General features: G+C 55.9%; 1 protein-coding gene across 9 annotated transcripts; it reads right to left on the bottom strand.

The window, feature by feature from the left end:
• Positions 1–4,264: 4,264 nt before the first annotated feature.
• On the bottom strand, positions 4,265–18,919 carry CLPTM1L (CLPTM1 like). 9 transcript variants are annotated; one of them, XM_017666082.3, is made up of 18 exons: positions 18,529–18,916; positions 17,892–17,992; positions 16,797–16,986; positions 15,358–15,503; positions 14,149–14,227; positions 13,805–13,900; positions 12,235–12,352; positions 11,855–11,949; positions 11,012–11,096; positions 9,973–10,076; positions 9,063–9,128; positions 8,045–8,095; positions 7,190–7,275; positions 6,673–6,707; positions 6,246–6,301; positions 6,120–6,164; positions 5,356–5,471; positions 4,265–4,865 (listed from the first exon to the last, which is right to left on the bottom strand). In XM_017666082.3, exons 1-18 carry the CDS (start codon positions 18,688–18,690, stop codon positions 4,781–4,783), a joined length of 1,716 nt encoding a protein of 571 aa, XP_017521571.1. In that variant the 5' UTR covers positions 18,691–18,916; the 3' UTR covers positions 4,265–4,780. The 9 variants fall into 9 exon arrangements, with proteins under 9 accessions (XP_017521571.1, XP_017521572.1, XP_017521570.3 ...); XM_017666083.3 differs by having other exon boundaries at positions 7,190–7,272; positions 18,529–18,915; XM_017666081.3 differs by having other exon boundaries at positions 6,120–6,301; positions 15,358–15,500; positions 18,529–18,919.
• Positions 18,920–24,843: the final 5,924 nt, after the last annotated feature.

The raw sequence follows: 24,843 nt of genomic DNA, 5'->3' as shown, positions 1-24,843 counted from the left end.
TCTCTGTATCAGAGCCAGTGGGCTGAGCACAGAGATGTAAGCCTCTGTGCTGTGCATCTCTAGCTGTTGTAGGCGGGGCCTCGCTCTGGCTGGCCTGACACCAGTGCAGTGACTGCCAGTGTGCAAGCTGGTGCCAGCAGGCCAGGAGGAAGGCTTGGCATGCTGCATGTCACAGTGGGGGGCCTCGGGGCTGAGTAGGCAGCCAGGGGGATGGGGCGCCTGAAGCTCCTCAAAGTTCCCAACCTGCTGGGCAGAGCATGCCCAGACAACCTTTTCCAGCTCTCCCCTCCCCTGTGCATTGAGCTCTGTGCAAACCTCGCCCCTTCAGCAGCCCTCTTGCTGCTAGGAAGCTTCTCTGACCCCCTGCCTTTCCCTTGTCCCAGAGTGGCCGGATGTGGATCCCTCTCCTCCACAAACGGCCGGAATCTCAGTCTCTCAAGCACTTCACCCGTCCCAGCTCCCCAACCGCAGCAACCTCCAGAGCACCACACAATGTAGGTTTCTGCTCGCAAAGCCAATCTCCAGGACTGGGTGTTTAGCAGTCCCAGGCTTCCACCCCCTCCCTGCTCTGTTTCTCTTCCTCCCGCTGGTGAGCTGGGGTGGGGGAAGGGCTTGGGTCCTGCCGGATCAAGGCTTTCCTAAGTTACCCTGTTTGTGTGGTCTGCTCTGTTCGTGAGGTCTCTGTGCAGTCTGGTGCAGCCTTCTTTCCTGTTGCTGTTTTAGGGTTAGTTGTACTGACTATATTTTTGTACTATTTGTGGTTTTGGGAGGAGTTCTCTGTCTCACCTCTCATGCCACCATCCTGAATCTCCCTGTCTCCTTTCAGTATTTTAAAAACATCTTCTAAGCTGCATTGTCTCCTGCACTCCTGACCCTTTGTCCCTTGTGTGCCATGTGTGCATTTTCTCTGGCTGCTTCAGAGATTTTCTCTTTGTTCCTGATGTTCAGCAGTTTGATTATTGTACCTTTTGGTTTTCTTTCTGCTTCTTATGCTTGGTTTTTGGTAAGCTTCTTGAATCTGTGATTTTACATTTTATCAAATTTGATCAATTGTGAGATATTTCTTCCAAGATTTCCCCTGCCAGCTCTCTGTTGGGGACCCACTTCCACATCAGGCCACCACACTCCCCATGACTCACTGGTGCTGCCCTTTGGCATTTGTCAGTCTGTTTCAGTTCACACGGTTGCTCTTGCCACACATAAAATGTTCATCTTTCCTTGTGTTATGCCTCATCTTCCATTGGTTTCTCATTTCAGACATTATAGTTTCATCTGTAGGAGTTTCATGTGGATTTCTGTATCTTCCATGTTTCCACTTAAAACCTTCAATCTTTCCTCTAGGAGCCTCCCCTATAAGTTCCATTGTATTTCTAGTTCAGTCCCAGTTGACTGATTTTTCTCATCATGGGAGATATTTTCTTGCTTCTTCACATATCTGGTAATTTGGACTCAGACATTGTGAATTTTGGGTTGTTGGGTGAAAGGTGTTACTCTATTCCTGTAATTTTTAGGGAAACACTTATAAGTCCCTGGACACAGCTTGACCCATTGGGATCTGGTGTCTAAGCTTGCTTTGTGGGACCGGAGCACTGGTGAGTGTGTGATCAAGTTTTTTCTCCCAAGTCCTGTATCCTACAGTTGGTGTCTCTTGAATTACAAGGCTTCCAGTCTGGCCAACAGCACAGGCACCACTGCTGTTTGAATGTGGACCCTGTGGGCCTTTCTTTCAGGTCCGCCTGGCTGGTTCCTCCATGGACTAGTTTCCTGACACACACCGACGGGGGACCCTCTGGTGGCCTCCAAACTGCTCCTGGTACAGCTGTATCCTCTCACAGGCTGGACCCGGGAACGCTACCACCTGGCCTCCCTGACTCCCAGCATCATCTCCTTGGCCCAGGACACACGCTGGAGCCTGGGTGGTCTCTCCAGGCAGCTGGTGTGGACATGCCTCCCTTCCCAGCCCCTTGGAGATCACAGCCGTCCCTGCCTGCCCTCCAGGGTCTGGGACTCTTCATTCAGATGGGAGGGTAAGCCCAGCTCCTGCTGTTTCTCTTTGTCCTAAAACAGAACTGTAAAGCCTTCTTGGAAAAAAGTGAAGGCTGAAAAGTAATGAGGTAATGAACCTTCTCCAAAAACAGGAAGGATGGCATGAAAATCATCCATGTGAACAGAAGTAAGTAATAAAGCTCTGAGAAGTTAATGCAAGATAAAAAGTATGAATAACCGGCAAACTCAATCTACCCCTTTGGGGAAGATTCTGTAATATAAAATCGGCAGATCAGGTCAACCACAAAACAAAAGGGATCCAAAGAACCAAGCTGGGATCTGTGGGGCTGACCCATTTGGAAATACGATCTTTGCAAATACCACATTCAGACAGGTCATTAAGGTAGGCCTGATGCACCATGACTGTGTCCCTAAGCATGGGGAACCTGGAGATGGACGTGTGGACAGGACACAAGGTGATGATGAGGACAGCCACCTCACGCCGCGGAGAAAGCTGGGACGCATCCTCCCCCAACCCAGCCTCCAGAGCGGAATGTCTTGTTTGTGCTAACGGTTTTCTAGGATCCCTACTATTTGCACCTCCATCCATGAAATCAGTCCCACCTGTATGTTGCCCTCACCTCTACCTGGCACCACTGTTTGATCAGTTGACTGTGGGCCGCACATCTGTCACCTGTTATGGTGGCCACAGAAATGCTGCAGCCAGACAGCAGACACTGCTACAGAAAGACAAGGGGACCCCTGAAAACTGCACGCTAATAAACGTGAAAATTTAGATCAACTGGACAAATTCCTTAAGCACAATAAAACTTGAAGAGAAAATAGAGTACTTGCATGGCATGATGGCTGTAACATCACAGAGCTGTCAGTAGTGAAAGCCCACAGAACCTCAGGCCCAGAGCTTCACCAGCTGCATCACAGATCACGTAGGCAGTAAGTTCCAATGGCGGAAAAAGAGGAAATGCTCTCCGACTCACTTTACACAGCAAGGCAGCTTGATTAAGGCCAACCAGACCAGTATTAGGGAGGGATTACGGGGGAAAACAAAAAATGGAAGAAAGCAGGCACTTCACCTAAATGGGGATATGCAGTTGAGTGACCACATGAGATGTTCAGCACATGGGTCACCAGGGAGATGCAGGTCGAGGCCTCAGTAAGACCCCGCGGCCCACACACCTGGGCTGTAGTCGCACAGACTGAGCCTGGAAAACCACCATACATCTGCATTTTCTAAGTGCAGTTTTTAGGAGTGGAATGCAAATCAAGTTCCATGTGACATGACTATTATGGGAACAGGGCTGGAGGCGCGAGGGCCTGGGGGATACAGGAGACGGACACAGAGCGTAAAACCATGGGGGTAGCTGCCAGGTCCACAAGCCCTCCAGCACAGCTGGGGTTGCCTCATATATCTCCTGCCCACTGGTCTTTGGTGTGTCACCCGCACTTGCTGGGTGAATTCCTATCCTACACATAAGCAGGTGCACATTTCATCAAGCCAGCCTCTGCTCACCCCACGATGAATTATCCACACCAGTGGGCACCTAGAGGGTGAGGCCAGTGGGGAATCTGACCTTTGTAAGGCACATTTTGTGCTGCCCAGCCAGGCCCTGGTATGCATGCCATGCCCATCAGGCGCCAACTGTGTAGTGGGGAGTCTGCGTGAGCCCTCTGACTGGTAAATGTGGCACGGGGTACCTGGAAACCCCAGTGCTTTTCTTTCCAGGTGAGGTCACACCTGAAAGCTGCCAATTCCGGACAAGCACCCAGCGCTGGTCTCATTGGAGCTGGCACCCTGCACCTGCGCACATGCAGGGGGCAAGCTGCAAGGACACGTGCCCGGGTGCAGGCCTCCTGCGGACACAGTTGTGGGCAAAGTGCCCAGACACATCACAGAGAGAAGACGGGGTTCAGAGCCAGGCCCCGGGCACGAACAGCCAGCACGTGCGTATGGGAAGCAGACCCTTGTGAGTGGTCTCACTGAACATGTGAGTAAACCTCGCCACACGCCAGGTCTCGCCATCTCTGCCCTCCTGTCCACGTCTGTGTTAACCTGGGCATCTCACTAACAAGAACACCGTGAGTCTGGCTGGGCACAACTGTGGGATAATTCAGTCTTGATTCCAGATGTAAACACCTAGGACATTCACAATCCGAAGGTCTTGGGGCTCCTAAGACACACACCCACACTGTGCTCAGTTCTGGAGCTGGGTAAAGCTGAAGGGCCTCAAACGTCTCCACATCATGCCAGGCCAAAATGTCACAGCTGGAGAAATTTATTTTAAAATAGAAATGTACATACATTAAATTTTAAAACAGTCAAATTTTAAACCATAAGGAGAAAGCAATTTGATCCCAGAGTCTACATGGAATGGGTGGGAAGAGGCATCTGAGATTCCATAAGGGGCACTTACAGACAAGGGAGGTAGGAATCCATGCCTCCCTGCCTCTGGCACCGGCCGGGTGGGAAACACCCCAGAGCCGAGTGGCCCCCACCCACCCGGGGCTCCTGCACCTACAGCTGGCAGTGCCAAGGGTGAGCTTGGACACCCACAGCTCAGCAGCCCAGGTGGATGTCTGCACGGGGGCAGGGGACGTCGGAAGTGCGGCCAGCTCCTTGCAGATGCGACAGAAGGGCCCCCAGAGACGGACGAGAACATTGAGAGTTTGGCAATGCAGAAGATGTAACGTCCAGGACATCCCCCCAGAAGTGTCCAGAAACACTTGGCTGATGACCCAAGCTACCAGGCAGTGGCTGGCCCACGTGGGCCGGGGCTCAGTCTGCATGGGGCTTCCGCTGGGACTGCTCCTCATAAGCCTCCCCAAACTCATTCACTCTGCTCCTGTCCACAGGATACAGCCTGAAATGACACCGTGCAGCTCCTGGGGCTCTGTGCTTGGGAGGGAGGAAGCCTGTCCTTGGTTCTCAGCTGCGAGGAACTGTACATCATTCACTGCAGGTGGGGTTTGGGCTTCTGGGGTGCCCATGCCCTCCTGTGGATGTGCTTTTCAGAGGTCAGACCAGAGCTCTGCACCCAGGCCAAGGATGGGGACACCTGCACCAGGCAGAGGTGGGGCCAGGGACCACCTCCTGGAGAAGGCTGGCTCCAGGGGACCTGGCCAGGAGCACAGGCCTGCCAGACAGGAACCACGAAGGGTGCTCACAGACTTCAAGGAGAGATGTGTGCATGCAGTGGCTAATTAAACCCCTCAGACAGAAATGCACACTTCTACACAAGGGGACAAACAGAACAGTTCCTTCCAAACCGTCGCTGGCAGCTGGAGCCCTGGTTTAGGAAACCCACAACCGCCACCTGCCAATCGACTCTCCGAAGACCACCTGGGACTCACCAGCGCTGGTAAAGGTACACGAGGAACACCACGTCGTCCCTGAAGCACGCCAGCCGGTGCGAGGTGGGCATGGTGATGATGAAGGCGAAGACGTCATCGATGAAGGTGTTGAAGGCCTGCCTCACGGGATGGGGCGGGAGGGAGAAAACGGTCCTGGGGCTCATCTGGGCCACTGGAACTGCCCCCTTCCTGGGCCGGGGAGCAACTGCCCACCCTGCAGATGAGCACTTGTAACAGTGGCTCCCACAGGGACAAAAGGGCAGAAAACGAGCAAGAGATCCCCAAAGCCTGGGGACTGTGGCTGAGGAAGCAGGCCGGCTCTGACCCTTGCACGGACCCCACAGCAGGGCACTGCACCCCTCTCCTCCCCCAAGACCTGCCCTGAAAACCTGCTTGGGAAACCAGTTCCTCCCCAAAACTGGTCACTTAACTTCAGAAAACGGAGAGAACGTAACTCGGTTTCTCCCCTGCACGCTGCGCAGCACTTACTCAGCTGGGCCGAGGGAACCCAACCTGCAGGCCACGCCGTCCCAGCCTCTGCGGGTGGGGCTGGCCCGACACGCCAAGCCGACCCTCAGGGCACCGTGTCCAGGGGGACGGCTGAAAAGTAACTCAGCCTTTAACCCAAGGAGCCGCCTGTGACTACAGCTGCAGGGCCGTGGCGTCTTGACGCCGGCGCCAGGGCTCCTCTGCGCTAGAGACAGGGCCCCCGCTCCACAGCCCTGGGGGTGAGCCCATCTGGGACCCCACCGCAAAGCACTGACCTTGTAGGTGAAGGCCTTCCAGGGCAGGTGTGCCACGGACTTCATCTGGGGACAAGCACAGACATCCTGCTGGCAGGCCAGGCAGCCCAGAAGACCCCAGACCACCCGGACAGGGCAGCACCATACCTTGTAGTTGACGAAGAGCTGGGGCAGCATAAAGAGGAAGCCGAAGGCGTACACTCCTGGGGAGACAGACGCCTGGCATGCAGCTGCTGCACATGCTCTTCCTGACCTGCATACCTTGGGCAGGGCAAGGCGCCACCCAGGCCACCCAGGGGCTGGCGGGCCGTGTGCAGGGCACTGGGGGTCAGGGCTTTGGTCTGACCTAAAGAACTGCACCATACGGAGGCCCTGAGGTTCACTGCTCGTGGCTCTAGGTAGTGGCAGCCTGTGTGGGTCTCTGCCAGGCAAACCAGGCCCTCTAGACCCTGCGAGCAGAGCTGAGGGCAAGGTGACAATCCCGGCGGGTCACTGCACACCAATTAGGCTACTTGCAGGAGTGATTAAAGGCACAGGCCTAAGTGCCGTGGAGGAGACAGAGAGACACACTTACCGTTGACAAGACTGTTGATCAGCCAGGAATACCAGCTGAAAGGGAAGAGTGTGACCTGTGGGAGGCACGCTCCCAACCATGAGTGCTGTGCACTGGGCCATGTGACTGTGCCGGAAGCCCTGGCGTCGTGGGAGCCTGACCTCATGGAGGCTGCTTCCACGGGGCCGGGCGCAGGCTCTGTGCTGGCATGTTTTTTTGCCTAAGCCTAGTGCTCAGAATCACATCCCCACCTGGCTCCCTGCACCCGGACCGCAGCAGCCATGCTGCCTGGCCAGGTATTCCCTGGACCCACCCAGAGCCGTGGGTGTCGCCTCCAGAAGGTGGCATAGGAAACCGTCAGCCCAGCCCAGCCTGTCTGCAATTCGGAGGTCGGCTCCCACCAGCACCCACAGCACAGAAGGACCAAGTGAGGCCCCACAGCCCTGCCCTATGTCCCCACGGAGCTGGGCAGGCCCAGGAGCGACCAAGGGCCGCCCCAGGGGAAAGCGGGCAGTAGGAGGCTAGGACAGCACCCTACCTCTTGTACTTGATGTTGAGCAGTGAGTACACGGCGCCCCCGACGCACAGCGGGTAGAGGAGGTAGGACAGATACTTCATGGCCTGCTGAGCACAGTGATTACAGTGAGGGCCCAGCCTCATACCCCAAGTGTGACCAAAGGGAAAAGAGCCACGGCCATTCCGGCCCACGCCCCTTAGTGGGCATGAACTCTCAGTCCTACCCTAGCTGCAACCCCAACCCCAAATCTAAACATTAATCCCAGCCCTGAACCCTGAGGCAAGACACCAGCTCATGAGAAATGGCCAATGAATAAGCACCAGGGAGGGGTATGTGAATGAACTCCTGGCACCAGGAGAAGCCTGTCTTAGTCTAAGGCTGTCTGGTCGTCGTGTTTACCCTGATTTAAACTTTATTGCTACCCCATAAAAGAACAGAATGAAAAATGATGTCCATCAAACCAAGAAATAAATTCACCCTGTATGGGAGACGCAGCACTAAACTCAACTGAAGCCTGCAGCTGCCCACGGGTGGGGAAAGCCGCTGCCCCTCCCACAGGCCCTGCAGTCTTGGAGGAGCTCACTTGCAGCACCCGGGGTGAACCACGGGGAAACGAGCCTTGCTATGAAAATGGAAGATGTCTCCCAGCCGTCAGGGGCGGCGCGGGCACGGGGCACGGGACACCGGAGAGGACCAGACCCAGGAGCCCTCACAGCCCACCTCTCCCAAGCGGAAACCCAAGGCCATGTGCCCACAGGGCCTCGGCTGCAGGCCTTGCTGCCCGTGTTCTCCAGGTGGACGGTCACGGCAGGGCCCCAAGCTCTCGGACTGTCCCCTCACGGGCCCAGCACATTCCAGACTGCCCCTGTGGCTCACCTGAGCATCGTACTCCTCTGTTCTCCTCTCAGAGTCACTGTATGTGCCAAACTGATAAAATCCAGAACAGTTGTGTTAATGAACTGACTCAAGGCAGGCACCTGAGCCCAACCACCCTACAGCTGAAGGGCACTCTGGGGTGGGGCTGCCCCTCCAGACCCCACCAGCAAAGCCCGCAGCCGACACAGTGGCTCGCTCACCCCCGTCAGGGCCCTGGTGGGGCTCAGGTGGGGTCCAACCGGCAGTGACTCTGCCTCTACTGCAGTCTGGGCCCCAGGAGCCACCCAGTGTGCCATGTGCAGGAGAGGCCTGTCCCTGTCAGCGTGTTTCACTCAGTGGGGCTGATTCTGAGTCTGGTCCTGCTGGGTCTCAGTGAGGACGCCCCCTGGGCACAGACACACCTCTGGCCCTGCTCTTAGTTTAGTGAAGGGGGCTTCCGGGCTGATCCAGAAAGCTGCAGACCATCTGTCTGCCAGGTTCCCTGCTGACTTTTTGCCCACCTAGGGCTGGAGCATCGTGAATTCCGAGGTGCCCCTGGCTCTGGCCCACTATGAGGGATGCGCATGACAGTAAAGCCCAGCCTCCAGCCCCCTGCACAGGGAACAGCCTATCTGCAAATGGGGGATGACTGCCACCCCCAGGGGTGGTTCCTACTCGGTATCTGGCTTAAGCCTCACCCTCAACATCATGCCACCACCTTGGGGACGGAGCACGTGGAGGCAGGACATGACCCCAAGCCCTGGGACCGCGCCGACCTGTGGTGGGTGGGCACACTGTGCTGTCAGTGCTCATCTGTAACGGGGGTCCCCATGTGAGCAAACTGGCTGCGGCCAGGGCAACTGCAGGCCTGCCTTGGCTGCCACCAGCCCTGCCCACTGAGACACCTTGGGGCCGCCATGCACCTGTCAGCGGCCACGGGGCTGCCGGGGTGCAGGGTGTCATCATGCACCAGACCAGCGTGGGTGGGCTCACTGGGCGGCAGGACAGCCTGCACACAGGGCGGCGGGCAGGCCCATACCTGGATCTGGGGCCTCAGGCCTCCCCACACGATGGTCATCTTCAATGCCTTTTTCACCTTCCACAGCTGAGGGGCAACAAGAAATGTGGTGTTTAAGGCCACAGGGACAAGGAGATGCCGGAACTTGCTACCAGGAGGTAATGGACATGGTGCTTGCCAGTCCAAGGCCTGTCTGCCCAGCCCCAGTGGGACCACCCAGGCTGCACTGGGCCACATCCATCACATGTGTCTGCCTGTGTGAGCACACAGCCTCCTCCTGGCACAGGGTGACTGGCGCCCAGCCTGGCCGGCCGCTTCCCAACTCCCCCTGCGCGCCTCCCAACTCATTCCACCCACCTCTCAACTCACCCCAAGTCCAGCCATTCTGGCTTCTCCGGGACCCATGCCCGCTCGCTGCCCCATGGAGGGACTAGCCCAGTTGCCTCTGAGATCGCTTCCCACTGGGACATGCGGCTATGGGACAGCCCATGCCAGCATGTCCTCAACAGCAGACCATGTGCAGTCTGGCCTGACAGATACGCACTGGTGCCACAGGTGGGCATGCGGGAATGTGGTCCCGGCTGAGGCCTGGGACTCGCAGAGCGGGGAGCTCCAGCCTGCCACCCCTCCGCGACTGTGTCCTCAAGGCTGCCCCAAGCCACTGCGTAGAGCTCCCGTTCCTGAGCCCCAGACGACCAGGTGTGTCCCAGGGCCCTGAGCTCCCTGGCACCCAGCCCAGCACAAGGCAGTGTGCTCTGGGAACTGTGCCCACGCGTCAGCAGCCAGCCGGTCCGCGCCTTGTTCCAGAGCCCACAGCACCTGCCACGCCCCCTGCCACCCCACCAGGTGGCCTCACATCACTCTCTGGGCAGAGCGGTTTTGATGGGGCCTCATGCTCAGGCCAAAGGCAGACGGCCCAGCCCCAGCTCACCTCGATGGCAGCTCCTACGCCCGCCGGGACCAGCACCAGCAGGCTCGTCTGCTCGTCCAGCAGGAACAGGAAGATGACCACCGTGCTGAAGCAGCGCCAGAGCACTGGGGAGGGCACCATGCTGAGGGGGCCGCATCATGCACAGCCCCGCCCAAGCACATCCCCCAGGCCCCACGCGGCTTCAAGGGACTCCTCCCACTTCGTCCAATAAAAAAGAACAGTGGGCCCTATATGGCTACAAAAAACATCTCTAAGTGACTAAGGGTCACAGAAGTGAATAGGTCGCCTTGTGTGAACAATTATTGTATCTGCAAATGCAAAAATGCACTGAAAAACACTGGGAAGGCAGATTCTCAACTGGGACCACGACTGCCTTTCCCACAGCCTCATGTCACTCTCCTGCGTTTATACTGGCTCTGCGACAGAGGGTCCATCTCCCAACAGCCACGCTCTGGGAGACCCTGCCTCTGGCTGAGCGCATGCCTTCCTTTCACTCCCCTCCTGGCCGGGCGGGGACACGTGACTGCCTCCACGGGGACAGCCTCGGCCCCACACACACTGGCCATGGCCATGGCCATCTGTGGCCTTCCCGCATTCCCCGAGCAACGTGGGGTCTCAGCGGTGGCTTCATCCTTTCCGAGGAAACAGGGAGGACAGAGAGGAGCGTCTGGGACACAGAGGACACTGGGGCATGAGCAGCCTGTGCAGCCCAGGTTCCACGGCAGAGAAAGCCTTCTGTTTGAGATAGTCTGGCAGCAAACACTAGCCCTAAGTGACACCAACAGGCAGTGAGACTGGCACCCATGGCACTGCCAAGGCCAGCCCGGCCCCACGGCCCCAGGCGTGTGGAACACTCATCACGACCCACAGACAGCCCTCCTCAGTGCTGGGAGGCGTGATGAGGCCTCTCCTGGGCAAGAGCAGGACGGGGGCCTGGCCTGTTTGTCAGACGACCCGACCTCAGGTCCACGCGAACCGAAGCCTGTCTGCCAACGGCGCAACACGCTCTGGGAGCAGGTCAGAGATTTCAAGCGCCTACCTGCTTTGGCGGACATTCCAGTCATGCTCTTTTTCTTCTTCCAGAAACTGATGTCATTTTTAAATGCTAGGAAATCAAACAGAAGCTGCAAAGAAGAGAGGACAGCAATTGGCATCTCAAGCTGTTCCTGTCACCTGTATCCACCAGGTGGGGCTGCAGGTGGGCAAGGACACATCCAGACGGACCCCAGGGCCACGGGCCCCAGCTGCCAGGCCAGCACCACGGGATTCACAGGGGCCCGTCTGAGCCAGCCCGACTCCACCGCAGCAGAGGCTTCCTTCCCTCTGGGCGCACAGGGGGCAGTTTCCGGCACCAACCTTCCTAACAGTGTTGGGGAGGGCGAGCCTGGCTAGCGGCCAGCTCCCCGGCCCTCGGAGTGGAGCGAGCTCAGCAGCTCCCCGCTTGGTGCCACAGGGCCCTCCCCGCCTGAGCTCAAATCTAGCACAGCCACACGTTGGGAGGTGAGAACTTTCCTCTTCCAGCCTTAAGACTCCACCTTCCAAAAGGGATTCTACATATAGGACTAGCCTCTTAACAGTACAGCCGCCAGGCTAGCACTTAAACAATGAAATGCTTACTTCGCAAAGTCATTCATTAATCTCATTTTTTATTCCTTTTCAAAATAGCCTCCAATGCCAGCAGACAAAGCCCCAGGTCCCACTTTGGCCAGTGCCCCGAGGTCACACACCCTCCCAAGAGCTGGGGGAAAGGCCCGGGGATCATGGCCCACAAAGTCTCAGGCCCGAGGCCGGCGTCGCACACATCCTCCCAGTTGAGGACCACTGATGCCATGGGGCCCCCACGCCGTCACCACCAGCGGCCAAGGCTCAGTGAGCCACTCACATGAAACGCTGCAACAAAGAAGGTCAATGCTAAGAAGTAGAGGTTGGTGTCAACAAAAATGCCCTTCACCTCATCGGCATCCCTCTCTGAGAATCCTGAGGAGAGAGAAACCTTGAGTAAGCGCCGACCTCCCCAATCAGAGATGGTCCTGAGGGCGGGACTTCATTCTGCGCAGAAGGGGGCATCTGCCTAAAACTGGCATTGCCGTTTTGTTCTGAAGTGAGCAAGTTTCCAGGTGATCAACAAGGCCCTTTCGATAGACACTGGAAACCAGATACTCGTATCCTGGTTGGAATTATGTAGACCTGGCAGGAGGTGCCAGGGCCCTGGGAGCCCGCCCCCCGCATCGGGCTACCTGGACTGGGCACGCAGGGCCTCACCAAACTGCTGCAGGGAGTACACGGCATCCTGCATGTGGATCCAGAAGCGCAGCCTGCCCAGCGAGATCCTGTCGTAGGACACGGTGAGGGGCAGCTCGGTGCTGGAGCGGTTTATGACCTGGCGGGGGCCGGCAGTGAGCAGCTGTTCCTCCTGGCCTGTGTGGTACCCAACCCTGCTCACGCCACAGGTCGTGGACAGTGCACCTCTTTCCACAGCCCGTGCGCAGTGGAGGCGAAGGCTCTAGACTGGGCCGCATGCGGCCAGTCTGTTCCAGATGCATTCTACCTGGATCCCAGGCCAGGACCATCACCTCCCACTTCCCTCCCTCCTCTTGGGGCTCCGGCAGCCTCCAGGCCATCCCGGAAGCAGGTGCTCCTCACGGAGTGCTCAGCCTTTCCCGGGATGAGCCCTCGGCCTCCTGTGCCCCAGCCCTGCACCCGAGGCTGGCATTCCCGCCTGCTCAGCGCGAGAGCTGGTGGTACCCTCAGCACAGGCCTGAGGGGGCCTCAGGACCTGTCCTCTAAGGCCTAGATTCCTGGGGGAGGCATGCCTTGTCCCCGCTGCGCACGTGGGCCGAAAGCCCCAGAGGCTGAGGCAGGAGCTCAGGGCAGGGCAGCCCCTTGTTTGGGGACAGCGGAAAGCTTCAGGAGATGCAGCACCCAGGTTCGGCCTACGAGGACGTGCAGGGTGGGGAGTGTGGGACTGGGGGCTGCCTTGGGAGTGGAAATGCAGTCCCACGCTCTGCCAGCACATTGGCCTGGGGCACCCGGAGCAGCTAGGTCCCAGAACACCATGGGTGAGGCAACCCCCAGCACATGGGGCAGAGACCCCTCATTCCCCGAGGGTCCTGGAAGTGTACCTGAGTGCCACATTTCACTACAGCGTGTGGGGGCCCCCCGTCTGCTCCACAGGCTCTAACCCACCGTGACCCTTCTAGGGGCACACTGCTGCTGCCACGGGTCTGGCAACCAGACCCCAGGCCTAAGAGCAGCCTGAGGTTTGCACACCACAGAGAACACCAAGGAACTGCTGGCCCCGTGGCTACCTGCCAGCCTGGCCGATAGGCCACCCAGGGAAGTGCCCCTGTGCGTTATGGATCCCACGGGACCCGAGTAAGTGCAGGAGTGGGAGGATGGTCATTTCTGAGTGCCTCAGCCAGCAGTAGGTAGCAAGGTGGGGACAGCAGCCCCAGAGGCAGGCCAGATCAGGCACCTGGTTCACTGAGCACTCCGCAAGCCCCCCACCACAGTTTCATCATCTTGTCCGACAAGGGAGTGTCCACGTCGGAGCTGGTGATCATGGACGTGAGAGGCAGCCTGCCTCCTGGCAATGCTCAGGTGACCTTGATGGCTCCTGGGAGTGGCAGCACGCTCCAGTGCAGAGGGCACCCCAAGCCTAAGCTAGCCCCCATGGAACGTGGGCAGTGACACAGGACTGGGACCAGGACCCTGCATACTGTCAGTGGTGCTAAGTGCTAACCATTGCTATCATTGTGGGCAGAGGTTGGCACGTGTCATCTGCCCTCCCCGCCACCAGGACAGTAGGTGAGCTTGCTACCCGGGGACTCACAGGCTTCAGAGCCGTTTTCCACTCGGCAGCCCAGGGAAGCCACAGGCTCTGGGCGCACTGATTCGGTCTAGGCCTTTGCGTCAGAAAGGCAGGCTTCTATGGAACAGTGGACAGGAGCAGTTTGGGATGACAAGAGACCTTGCCACAAGCTCTAGGAGTCCACCATGCACTCAATGAAGGGACTTTCTAGAGCCAGGGAAGGTGTGGGGCTAGGAGAGGGAGTGGCTCATCAGGACCCCGCTGCCACCAGCTGCAAACCCAGAGCAGGCCCACGAACCAGCACCCCCCAGACAGGCTACCCATGCAGAGCGAAGGCCATGGGCACCCAGAGGAAGTCCCCTTACCATGAGGTCCTTCACCCGATTGCTGAGCTGGTCAATGAACAGGATGGGGAGGTAGTACACAGTCTTCCCCAGCTGGATCCTGGGGGTTAGAACATGTTAACATCATGGGAATCTGGCCTTCAGAGGAGCTGAGGCCGCCCTGAGAGGCTGGTGATCCCACCCCACAGCTTCCGCTGCTTCTGGACCCAGGAGTCCCAGGACACCCCTTCCAACGGAAGCAGAGGGTCTAACAGGCTACACTCTTCCTGGACAGCTGCAGCCCTGGGTGGGAACCCCTCTGTGGCCACAGGGAGTAGGTGGGTAAACGGGACAGGGCCATGCAGGGGAACCCCACCCAGCCAGTGGAGACGAGCAGGCAGCCCACCTGTGCACTGACACACGGTGGCCTGGTGGTGGAGGGGTAATGGAAATAAAAGCCCATCCCTTTCACACCTCGGGGGTGGGGCGGAACGGGCCAGCTCTCACCAGTGACCTCTTCTATTCCATTTTCCTCTTGAACTATGTGAACTTACTACATAGTCAAACACAAGACCTAAACTTTAAAAAGCACAAACTCTCAGAACCTCCTGAAGGAAGCCCTGGAGAGCAAAGGAGGAGAGCAGCCCAGGCGAGGCCCTTCTGGGGGGTGCGTGATGGCCTGCAGCGTCCAGGGTCACAGTGTGCCCCCAAAGCACTGTGTGCAGGGCGACCTCAGCTGGCCACACAGTGCTGGTAGTTAAGCCCAGCTAATGATGGCGAGTGGCAGTAACCAAATGATTCCTATGTGGATGTGAGTCCAATCCCGACATGACAAGGGTGGTAGAGGGAGCCATGTGCTGACAGGACCAGATCGCAAGGGGGCAGGTGACCCACATCATCAGCACTGCCCACTTTCCACCTGGTGGGAGCCTCAGCAGGCCTCGTCCACGTCTCCCTTCCCCACCCGAGCACTGGGGGCTGTCTGGACCGACCAGCAAGACCTCCGAGAGGACGGGCAGACCTGGGGTGCTGCCCACAGCCCTCGGGCCCTCTGGGCCACTTGTCACAGGGATGCAGGTGTGCCCGTCTGCCTTGGGATCTTGGAGGGCCACAATCCCAGTGGGCTTCCTCCACCCCCAGCACTGGGTCACCCCCTTTGTCGTCAGCTCAAGAAGCAAATGGGCAATGGGAACAAAGAGTCGCCCCCGCTGTGCTGGTCCTCAGCTCCGTGGTCCAGCCAGCAGCACTTACATCTTCATGTACCGATGCACATCGGCGGGCAGGGAGGACCCGTCAAACACAAAGTCGTCCACCATCACGTTCAGTGTCAGTCTTGGTCTCCAGTGAGAAACGGGCTCATCCAGGGCACTTGTGGGCTTCTCTGCTTCGATCTGCTGCTAAATGAAAGGAAAGACTTTGCAAGAAAAGCCTGACATCTGGGGGAACACCGTGCCTGGGATGGCCCGAGGCCACAGGGCAGCTGGCACCTGTACCCGAGAGCAGTACATTTAGGAGACGAAGCCCAACAAAGCATGGGGGACACACTACTACCAGGTCCCCAGACTCTTCCCCTCAGAATCCCCTCTTAAGCCAAAGGGGTACTGCTCTGCAATATGGATCCTATATCTCACTGACTCCTGATTTGGGTCCTCAGCCTCTGCAAGCCCACTTCTCAGGGATCCTGAGATGGGTGAGTTTCTGGGGCACGCGCAGGAAGTGCGGGAAGTCTGAGCTGAGAGTCCTGCAGCCCATCAGGGACATCAAGTTGTTGGGAGAGTGACTGTCAATGACTGAATGTCAACCCCAGACATGCCTATGTTCAGAAAAGAAACTCTGACTGGCAGGAAAATCCTGATTTCAGATCTAATTGATAAACTTTATGAAAAGCGTCATTCATTTCCTACCTCTACCTAGAGATTATACTTTAGTTAAGATAATTATACGGTTTTGCAAAGAAATACTAACAGCTAAGATCAACAAGGTACCCACGCCTCCTGCCCGCTGCCTGGCGGACTCCCCAGGAAGGCCTGAGAGGCGGGCCCACCTTGCCGGAGGGGAAGGGAACCAAGGGCTCTGCCCGAGGACACGCAGCGCCCAGCAGCCTCACAGACGCATCCCAGGGACTTGCTGTCTCTCTGGTTTGTCAAGGGTCTCAACTTCTACCAGACAGACTCAAATATCAGAATTCCTTTGCCTTATATGTGGCTTCATGAAAGACCACTCTGTGATTTCTAGTGTTTTTCTGTAGTTTTCTGCATATGTACAAAATTTAATTTGTACACATACTTTCCTCGTAACTGTGAATGCTATGCTTAGAATAAACATGCAGGAGCTGTCCGCCCTGCACAGTGCTAAGTAGTGATTGTGCTGAGCTCTGCAGAAGGGGCCGGCCCCGACTCCCAGGATGCACACACACTCTCTGGGGGTGGAACATGCCCGTGGCCTGAGAAGGAATCTGGGTAAAGAATGTCGCTGGATTAAGTCGCACATCACTAATTTGACAAAGAATTCACCTGAGCACCCATTGGGAAGTATTTGGTTGACAAACAGATATATACCCAATGACAGTAAGTTGCTTTCCTTTTCAACAGCCACTCTGTCCCAGACATAAGGTGCACAGAGACGTGTGCGTGTGATTCCAAGGGAGCAGTGCAGGCTTCATTCGGCTGTGACCTGACAGAGAAGCTTACCTGTGTAGCAGATTCCCCAGTGAGCAGATTGACCTCCTCTGGTTTGGGGACCATGTAGGTGGTGAGAGGGCTCACCAGGTGCACCTGCTTCCCATCATGCCACGGCAGGACACCAGCGTGATGGAGGAAGATGTAGGCATACAGCGTCCCATTATTTCTGGTTTTCTTTGGTACAGAAACATTAACTGTCCTAAAACACAGACAGTGACTTCCATGTACATGTCATGTGCTATGTATACATGTGCATGGGAGGCTACTCAAAATAACTTTACAAATTACTCTTTCAAACCACTAATTTTAGCTCAGAAGTACTAAAAACAAAACCCACCTGCCCAGACTTCACTAAAATCCTAAATGCAGCTATTTACAGAACATCTTCAAAAAGCATGGGCGTCTACACCTGAAAGCGCCTGCATTTCCTGTCCCCATTTCTCAGTGCTCTGAGAGCAGCAGCTCCCTGAGGTCACAGGCCAGAGGTCAAGCAGACAGCGGCCAAGCTCAGGCCCCACACACCACCACCAAAGCCCTCCAGTGAGTGGGCTGCCTAGAGCAGTCACTCTAATCACAGAACCCCAAGATAACAAAGTAAAAAAAGGTAGATTCTTGACAAGCAAATCCTTCCTTAAATTATACTTACTGATATCTTAAAAACTAGACCATGCTAAACTTAATAAAAAGTCCCCATACATAAGTGAATATTCACATCATTTGGTCTATTCTAATGACACATTTCGCTTCATTATTTTTTTGCAATGTTCTTTCCTCCATCCCCACTCCTTCCCCTACGCGGGACCTGGCTGGGCTACTTCTGCTGGGAAGACAAGGTGTTTGCTGCAAACAGAAACTGCGTAAGCTTCTCTGTCCTCCATGCCACCCCAGGGCCGCACCCCTGTGGCCATCAGATCGTGGTGTGAGCTACTTACTAGGGAAGAACTCCTCACCAGGGGAAACCAGTTTGTTATAAGTAACACACAGACGGAGTTCAAGCATTCTACCATTCATAAAATGGCAGGCAATTGTATTATACACACAACGCTAACTCTTTAACATCCAAATGTTAAGAACATTTACCACTGCAATGTGCCACAACCATACCTTTCAAATTTGGACTCCACATCAAAGTCTTCCACATTCAAAACCAGATCCACGTTGTTTTCAGCACCAAGATTGGACCGTGTGGTGGTGTACACACTGAGCTACAAAGCAACAAGAAGTGAGCTGGGCGAGGCCCTGGCAGAGAACACACACGGCCGACAGTGGCACGGACAGGGGCAATCTGACAGCTACCAAATGGGGAAATACTTCATTTTAAATCCACAACAGCGGAACGCTGGCTTGAGATTGTATGGCGTTGTCAGATGTGTCTGCTACAAAGGGCAATTTGCTCGAGTGTAGAGCTGACTGGTTCAACAGTGCAAAGGCACAGCGACTATGGGGCACGGGGACAGCACCTGGAGCCTGCCTGGGGTCACGATGCAGTTATGGTTTCTAGGATAGCGGGTTGGGGAGGAGAGCCAACAGCCCAGCCCTGGGCGTCCTCTCAGGTAAGAAGGCCCCATCCCCGTCCGAGGTGGTTAGAGTCGCCCCGCGGCCCAGCCCATCTCAAGCCCGGCCCTCGCTCAAGTTGAGAAGGGCCCCCAGACCAGCCCTCACCCCTGGCTCCAGTGAGAAGGGCTCCCGGCCACGCCACGCCCCGGCCTCGCTCGGGGTCGCGGAGGCCCCCGGCGCTCACCTGCAGCTTGGGCCTCCGCGCCAGGTAGGGCTGGATGCAGTTGCCGTCGCCGGCGCACGGGCGGGTGTAGACGATGCCGTACATCACCCAGCAGGTGTGCACCACGTACACGACGAACACGCCGACCACCAGGCTGGTGAAGGAACTGCGGCCGTTCCACATGGCGCCCGCCCCGTCGCGGCCCGCCTCGCAGCCGCAGGCCCCGCCGTCTGCCCGGCGCCCTGCCCGCCGCTCCGGCCGCAGCCGCTCACGCGAGGGCCGCCACGCCCCGCCGCCACCGCCGCGGGGTAACGAACGCTCTGCGCGCCGCGGGCAGCCGGCCGCCCCCCATGCTCCCGCCGCTCTCGACCAGTCGCCGCAGGATTCGCTGCCCCGGGCCGCTTCCGGGTCCTGCGGCACTCGCCGGAAGTGGGCGCGCCGCGCGGTCCCTGGGAAGCGTAGTTTTCCCCGCGGCCACGGCTTAAGTCCCTGTCACTGGCGCGTCGACACGTCATCTTCCTGCGCCGTCCTCCCGGTCTGTCCCGCAGGGTTTGGGCGACGTGGATGTGGATCTGGCAGGGGCTCTAGGCTGGGGTTGCGGGAGCTGGGGGCGTCCCCTGGCCACCGCTGGGACGACGGGAGACGCCTTCAGCCGTCACGGCCCTCGGCACCGGGAGCGCAGCCCCCCAGCCCCGGCCGGATCGGCGAACGGGGCGGTGACCTTCGAGGAGCCTCGTTGGTGGCGCCCCCAAAGCCGACTGTTCTTGAAGCCCTTTCTCGGTGTGAAGTTGTGTCTCAATAAAAGGTTAGGGAGAGAAGACACGGCAGAGTCACAGAAAGTAAAAACCGAATTCCACGTGGTCTGGGTGTTTTTCTCGGGGAGGGCGGGAGACCCAGGGGGCCGCCGCTGCCCGCTCCTGGCGTCGGGGGCCCGGAGGCCGCCCGGTGGGTGCGCCCCGCTGCCTGGGCGTCCAGGCTGGCCCTCGACTCTGCAGCCGCTTGTCGGCGACGGCTTCCCAGCCTGCGTGTCCCCGAAGCACAATGAAACCACCTCAGGGCATTTAGGGACGTGGTGGGTGCTGCCAAAAGCCCATCGACTTGTTGGGGGTTTGCAGGGAGGGCCAGGTGCTTCAGAGCGGGGGCTCGGAGAATTCCCAGAGGACCTGGTGGTTGGGCACATGGGGGGCCATTGTGGCTGCAGAGACCAGGGAGGGATGGGGCCTCCCAGGAGCAAGGCACCATCCGTAGGATCTGGGTCAGAAGCTGTCTCCTCGTGGCCCTGATGGAATGGTGTGTCCTCTGTCTCCACCCTGCCCCTCCAGGCTGTCCCCACCGCTTAGCATCCCTTCCTCCTGTTGGAAACCCTTTGCTGACTGTTACCTAACTGAAAATCCACACTACTCAGCAGGTACACCAGTCCTCCGTGGGCCTGCTTATGTTCCAGGGCCATCTTTTGCCTGGAAGCCACCATGCCCTGCACTCTTTCCCCACTTGGAGGCCCTGTGGGCCGGGCTGCTCCATGCCCTGCTGCTTGGCTCTCACTGCTCCACTCTGCCACCAAGGAAGGAAGGCTGTAGGCCTTAGTCACCAGAGACCAACTCCAGCTGCATAAGCATGAGAGTGGCTTGGCAGGACACCCTGGGTGGGGGTCTCGTAGCAACCAGAGACCTCAGGAAGGGGTTGCAAAGCCCCAGGAACTCGGGTATGGCTTCACACCCCTCTCCTCTCTCTCAGACTGAGTGTTGATGCAGTTTGAATTCTGTCCCAGGTGCAGGTATTTATTGGCAACCAGGGACAAGAGCTGTCACACAAAGTGGGTGTCCTGCTATTTATAGACATAGAAACTAACTTTGCCAGGTTTGCTAGAGGGTCAAATACAAAACTTCATGACAGGCAAAGACTTGGGTCCAACCCAGCTTCTAGACTCCAGGTCATGGCTGTGTCTGGCTGCTGGACTCATCCAATGCTTGGCCCTCCTTGTGAGGACATAGTTCCCATAGGATTTTCTTTCCCACCCAAGAAAATTATTCCACAGTTGGAAAGTTACTCATAGCTCTCATATTTATGAGCTGCCTCATGTCCTGGTTTGTGAGGTGCTGTTCGGAGAGCTTACTATATTGAATGTGGGCATCTGTGAAGGTGCCCTGAATGCTAACCATTGTCTTCCAGAGGGGAGCTGCAGTTCATTCTTAGGGCCCCCAGTATAGTCCCTTGGTGCTGGGTGCCATCAGAACTCACATGTGCATGCACTCAGGACACAGACTGTCACTGCCGAGCATTCAGCACCAGTGGGGCCAGGGACCTAGAGAAGGAGGGGGCTGCCACCATCCAGGTCCGCAGGGAGCCTGCGTACCCTCATGTGGCCCACCCCACTCGCCCTCTCCCCAAGGCCTTTCCCTTACTTCATGTGGGGTACCAAGCCCAAGGCACTCTCAGGGTAATCCCAAGATTTTTATCTTATTTTTTGACCCCAAGAACTACACACCACCAGTTGTGAGGATGAATGACCACTGGTGGCTCTGGACGCATGTGTGGGTCTGGGCTCCCAGGAGCAGGGGCTACCATCAGGGAAGGAAGGAGCCCCGGTTCTCCCTGAACGTGATGCTTGCAGAGGATGAGGGGAACGATGACCCTCCTGTTATCATTTTGTATTCTCCCTAGAAGGACCTCCTGGCTCTCAGCCTGGGGCCTTTTCCCTTTAAATCAAGTCTACAGATGCAGAGCATAATTCACATAAAGTCCCCCTCTAAGTGTGCACGTCTGTGAGTTTGACATTTGTCTTCAACCTGTAACAACCTCAAAAACTCCTTCCTGCCCTGTGCAGTTCATGCCCACCCCTGCTCAGCCCCAGGTGACACTGGCCTATTTTCTGTCCTTGAGGATTAGCTGAGACTGTGCCAGAATTTTACACAAACGGGGTCATTCGGTCTTTTGTGTCTGGCACTCTCACTCAGCATGGTGTTTTCGGGATGCACCTCAGCTGCTGCACACAACACACGAGTCCCTTTTTGTGGCTGAGTAGAATTCCATGGTATGGAGGCACCACAGTTTGGTTAACTGCTCCACTGTTGGACCCTGAGCATGTTTCTGCTTCTGGTACTATGAAAAGTCCACTATGGGCACTGGATTACAGGTCTTTGTGGGCATGTCTTTTTATTTCTCTTGCCTAAATACTTGATGATGAAATTTCTGGGTCATACAGTCAGTATGTGTTTACATCTTAAGAAACTGCCAAACAATTCTCCAATGTGGTTGTATCACTTTACATTGCTGCTAGCAACTTTTGCAAGTTCCAGTGGCTTTAAATCAACACTTCGTACTTTCTGTCTTTTAAAATGTTTTCCTTGAAGCAGGTATATTGTGATGACCCACTGAGTTTCAATTTGCATTTTTCTGATTCCTGATGATTATGAGCATTTCCATGTGCTTTTTAGTCATTCACAAATCTTTCATGAGGTTTCTCTCAAGTCTTTTGCCCATTTTAAAAACTGGGTTGCACACTCTCATTAGGTTCAAAGAGTCCACTGTATATTCTAGAAACGAATACTTTGTTACATGCGTGTGTTGTGACTGTTTCTCCCATTGTATTGCTGTCTTTTCACATCTTAATGATGCTTTCAAAGAGCAAAAATGTGAAATCATGATATCCAATCTGATCACCTTGTTATGATGAGTGCTTTTTGTATTCTTCCCTTCAGGTCCGTGATAAGGTCTGCACCCACTCAGGACTATCAGGTCCTCTTGCAGAGTTGCCCCTTGGTGCTTAGGAGCTGTCCTTTATCCTTGGTGGTCATCTTTGTTGTGAAGTCTACTGTGCCCCCTAGGAACGTAACTACTCCAGCTTTTCACAGTGTTTCCCTGGCAAATCCTTTTCTGTTCTTTTCCTTGTAACCGCTCTGTGTCTCTCTGCCTAAGATATGCTCCTTGTAGTCAGTTTGGAGTCACTTCTTCCTGTTACTCTGGGGGCTGCCTCTGCTGTTTGGTGCAGGTGCTGCACATTTACAGCTACGGTGACTATCAGCCTGGCTTTCTCTTTGTCCCATCCGTTTTCTCCTCTTTTTCCTATTTTTTCTGCCCTCTTTTTGTTAGTATTATTTTTGTATTTTTAGGGATTTAAATTGTCTTCTTTACTGGCCCCTCAGGTGGGCCTTTTTTGTTTTGTTTGGTGGTTTCCTACCGTTGTCAATATGCAGACCGTCAGTCTTCAAGTCCTGTTACATCTCTTCATGGGGTGGTGACAGTGTCACATTAAGTTCCCTTTCTGCTCCCCTCTTCCGTTACTGTCACACTTTCCACTTCTGAGTATCAACTCCATTCTTGTTTTTGCTTTAAACAATTATCTTTTAAGTAAATTAAAAATAAGCAAATATGTAATTTATAAATATGTAGATCCAAATATTTTATTCTTGTTGTTACATTGACCTGCCCTCTGGCCCTTCTGTGTGCATCCTGACTCCTGCTGGTTCTTGTTCCTTCAGACTCAGTGACCCCCTTTAGCTCTTCGTATGAGATTGGCAGGAGGTGGGCTCCGTCAACCATGGCTTGCACGAAAATATTTGATTTGCCTCCATGTTTTTAAGAAGATATTTCTACTAGTTATATCTGTTTCACTATTCTGGGTTGACGGGCATTTTTCCTCCAGTGTGTCGAGACATAGTGTTTCCTCGTCTCCCATCTCGCATCACTTCTAATGGGAGCTGGCAGTCACTCCTGGCTCTGTTTCTCTGGGTGTCATGCCTCTATTTCCTCTGGCTGCTTTTAGAATGTTTTAAAGAAGTCATTGGTTTTCAGCACTTTGTTGATAAGCTGTAGTGGTGTCCCTTGTTTGCCCTGCTTGAGACTTATTGAACTTACGCGGTTAAGAAGTTGCTGCAGCCAAGACTTCTCCAAACATTTCTCATCTGAGTCCCCTTTTGGGGCATCCAGTCGCGTGTGTGTCGCAGCTTGGGGCTCCAGCGTCAGTGAGGCTCTGCTTAGTTCTTGAACTCTTTTTCCCTGCCCTCGCGGAGGGTTGAAGCATTTCTCATGCTATGTATTCAAGTTCACTAAGTATTTTCTCCAGTTTTCAAATCACTATGAAGCTCATCCTGTGAATTTTTCATTCTAGATGTTACATTTTTCATCTCTAGGAGTTCCATTGAGTTTTTTCTTGTTTTTCCCCCTATATCCTGGAAGAAACACTGTGGAATATATTCCTTATGTCTTTCTACAGCTGCACGTGTCTCCATTTCATGGGTGTTTGAGTTTATTCAATCATCTCCATATGGATAGATATTTGGGTCACGTGCACCATTTGGCTACTGAAACCTGGTCACAGTGAGTGACCTCGGACATCCGTTTTCTCAGCTTCTGACTGTGTCCCCAACACGGGCTCTCAGCGGCTTTGTTCACTCAGGTGCTGAGTGCCTTCGCGGCGTTCAGGAAGCCTTGCTCGCGGGGCTGTGACCCGCTCCTGAAGCTCTGCAGCCTGACAGGCGAGGCGTCCTGGTCACAGTCGCCGTCATTGCATCTCTCTGGTCGCGAGAAGGACCTGCTCCCTTGCAGCGAAGCCGTGGTCACCCTGTGGGCCACTCTGCACGCCTGGTGGCTCCCGCGCTGGGGCTCCCCGCTGCCGCTCGGCTCAGGGCCTGGGGGACGAGCTCCGCGGGGTCATTTGCCAGAAGAAAACCTGTGGGTTTGGGGAGCTGAACGGCGCCGTTTAGGTGCCACCTAGAGTACATGTGAGGAATAACATGCTCGGTTCCCGAAGGCTCAGGCGGGCCGGGCTCTGCGCCCCTCCCCAGGTACCAGCCCTGCGTCCCTCCCCAGGTACCAGCCCTGCACCCCCTCCCTGGGTATCAGCTCTGTAGCCTCCTCAAAACACACCAGTCATATGAGATCCACCCACCAAAATGACCTCATGTAGCACAACCACCTCTTCAAAGACCATGTGTGCAAACAGTCACATTCTGGGGTTAGGACTTCAATGTATGGATTTGGGGGAAAACAACTCATCCATAGCAGGCCCCCCATTCCTTTGCTCACTTTCCCCAAAGTCTCTCCACAGTCCCAGCAATTTGGAGGCTTTTTGAGGTGGTGGGAAGGGAGGGATGGGGACACCCGCCACACTGGGTGTGCTCCCTGGGTGTATTCCCTGGCTTGGGGACTGTGCCTCTTGGTACCTCCAACAGTGGGCTCCATGGGATCGGGGGGCACACAGCATCCTTGTCTGAACCAGGGGCTGGCATCAGGAAGAGGGAGGGGGTGGGGGTGGCAGGCGGTGGGAGGGGTGTCAGGAGGGCGGGCGGTGTGGCTTCTCCAGGCGTGGGGAGTGGGGCCTAGGACCCCCCAGCCCTC

Source organism: Manis javanica, chromosome 1 (genome assembly GCF_040802235.1).
Source record: "Manis javanica isolate MJ-LG chromosome 1, MJ_LKY, whole genome shotgun sequence".
Taxonomy (NCBI): domain Eukaryota; kingdom Metazoa; phylum Chordata; class Mammalia; order Pholidota; family Manidae; genus Manis; species Manis javanica.
This window is presented reverse-complemented; position numbering and strand designations above follow the sequence as displayed.

Coding starts and splice junctions, on each gene's coding strand:
- CLPTM1L (XM_017666079.3), bottom strand. CDS start 18,690: ATGTGGAACGGCCGCAGTTCCTTCACCAGCCTGGTGGTCGGCGTGTTC. Junction 11,097..11,854: donor TCTTTGTTGCAGCGTTTCAT/GTGAGTGGCTCA, acceptor TCTTCTTTGCAG/CTTCTGTTTGATTTCCTAGC. Junction 8,096..9,062: donor GCCTGAGGCCCCAGATCCAG/GTATGGGCCTGC, acceptor GGATTTTATCAG/TTTGGCACATACAGTGACTC.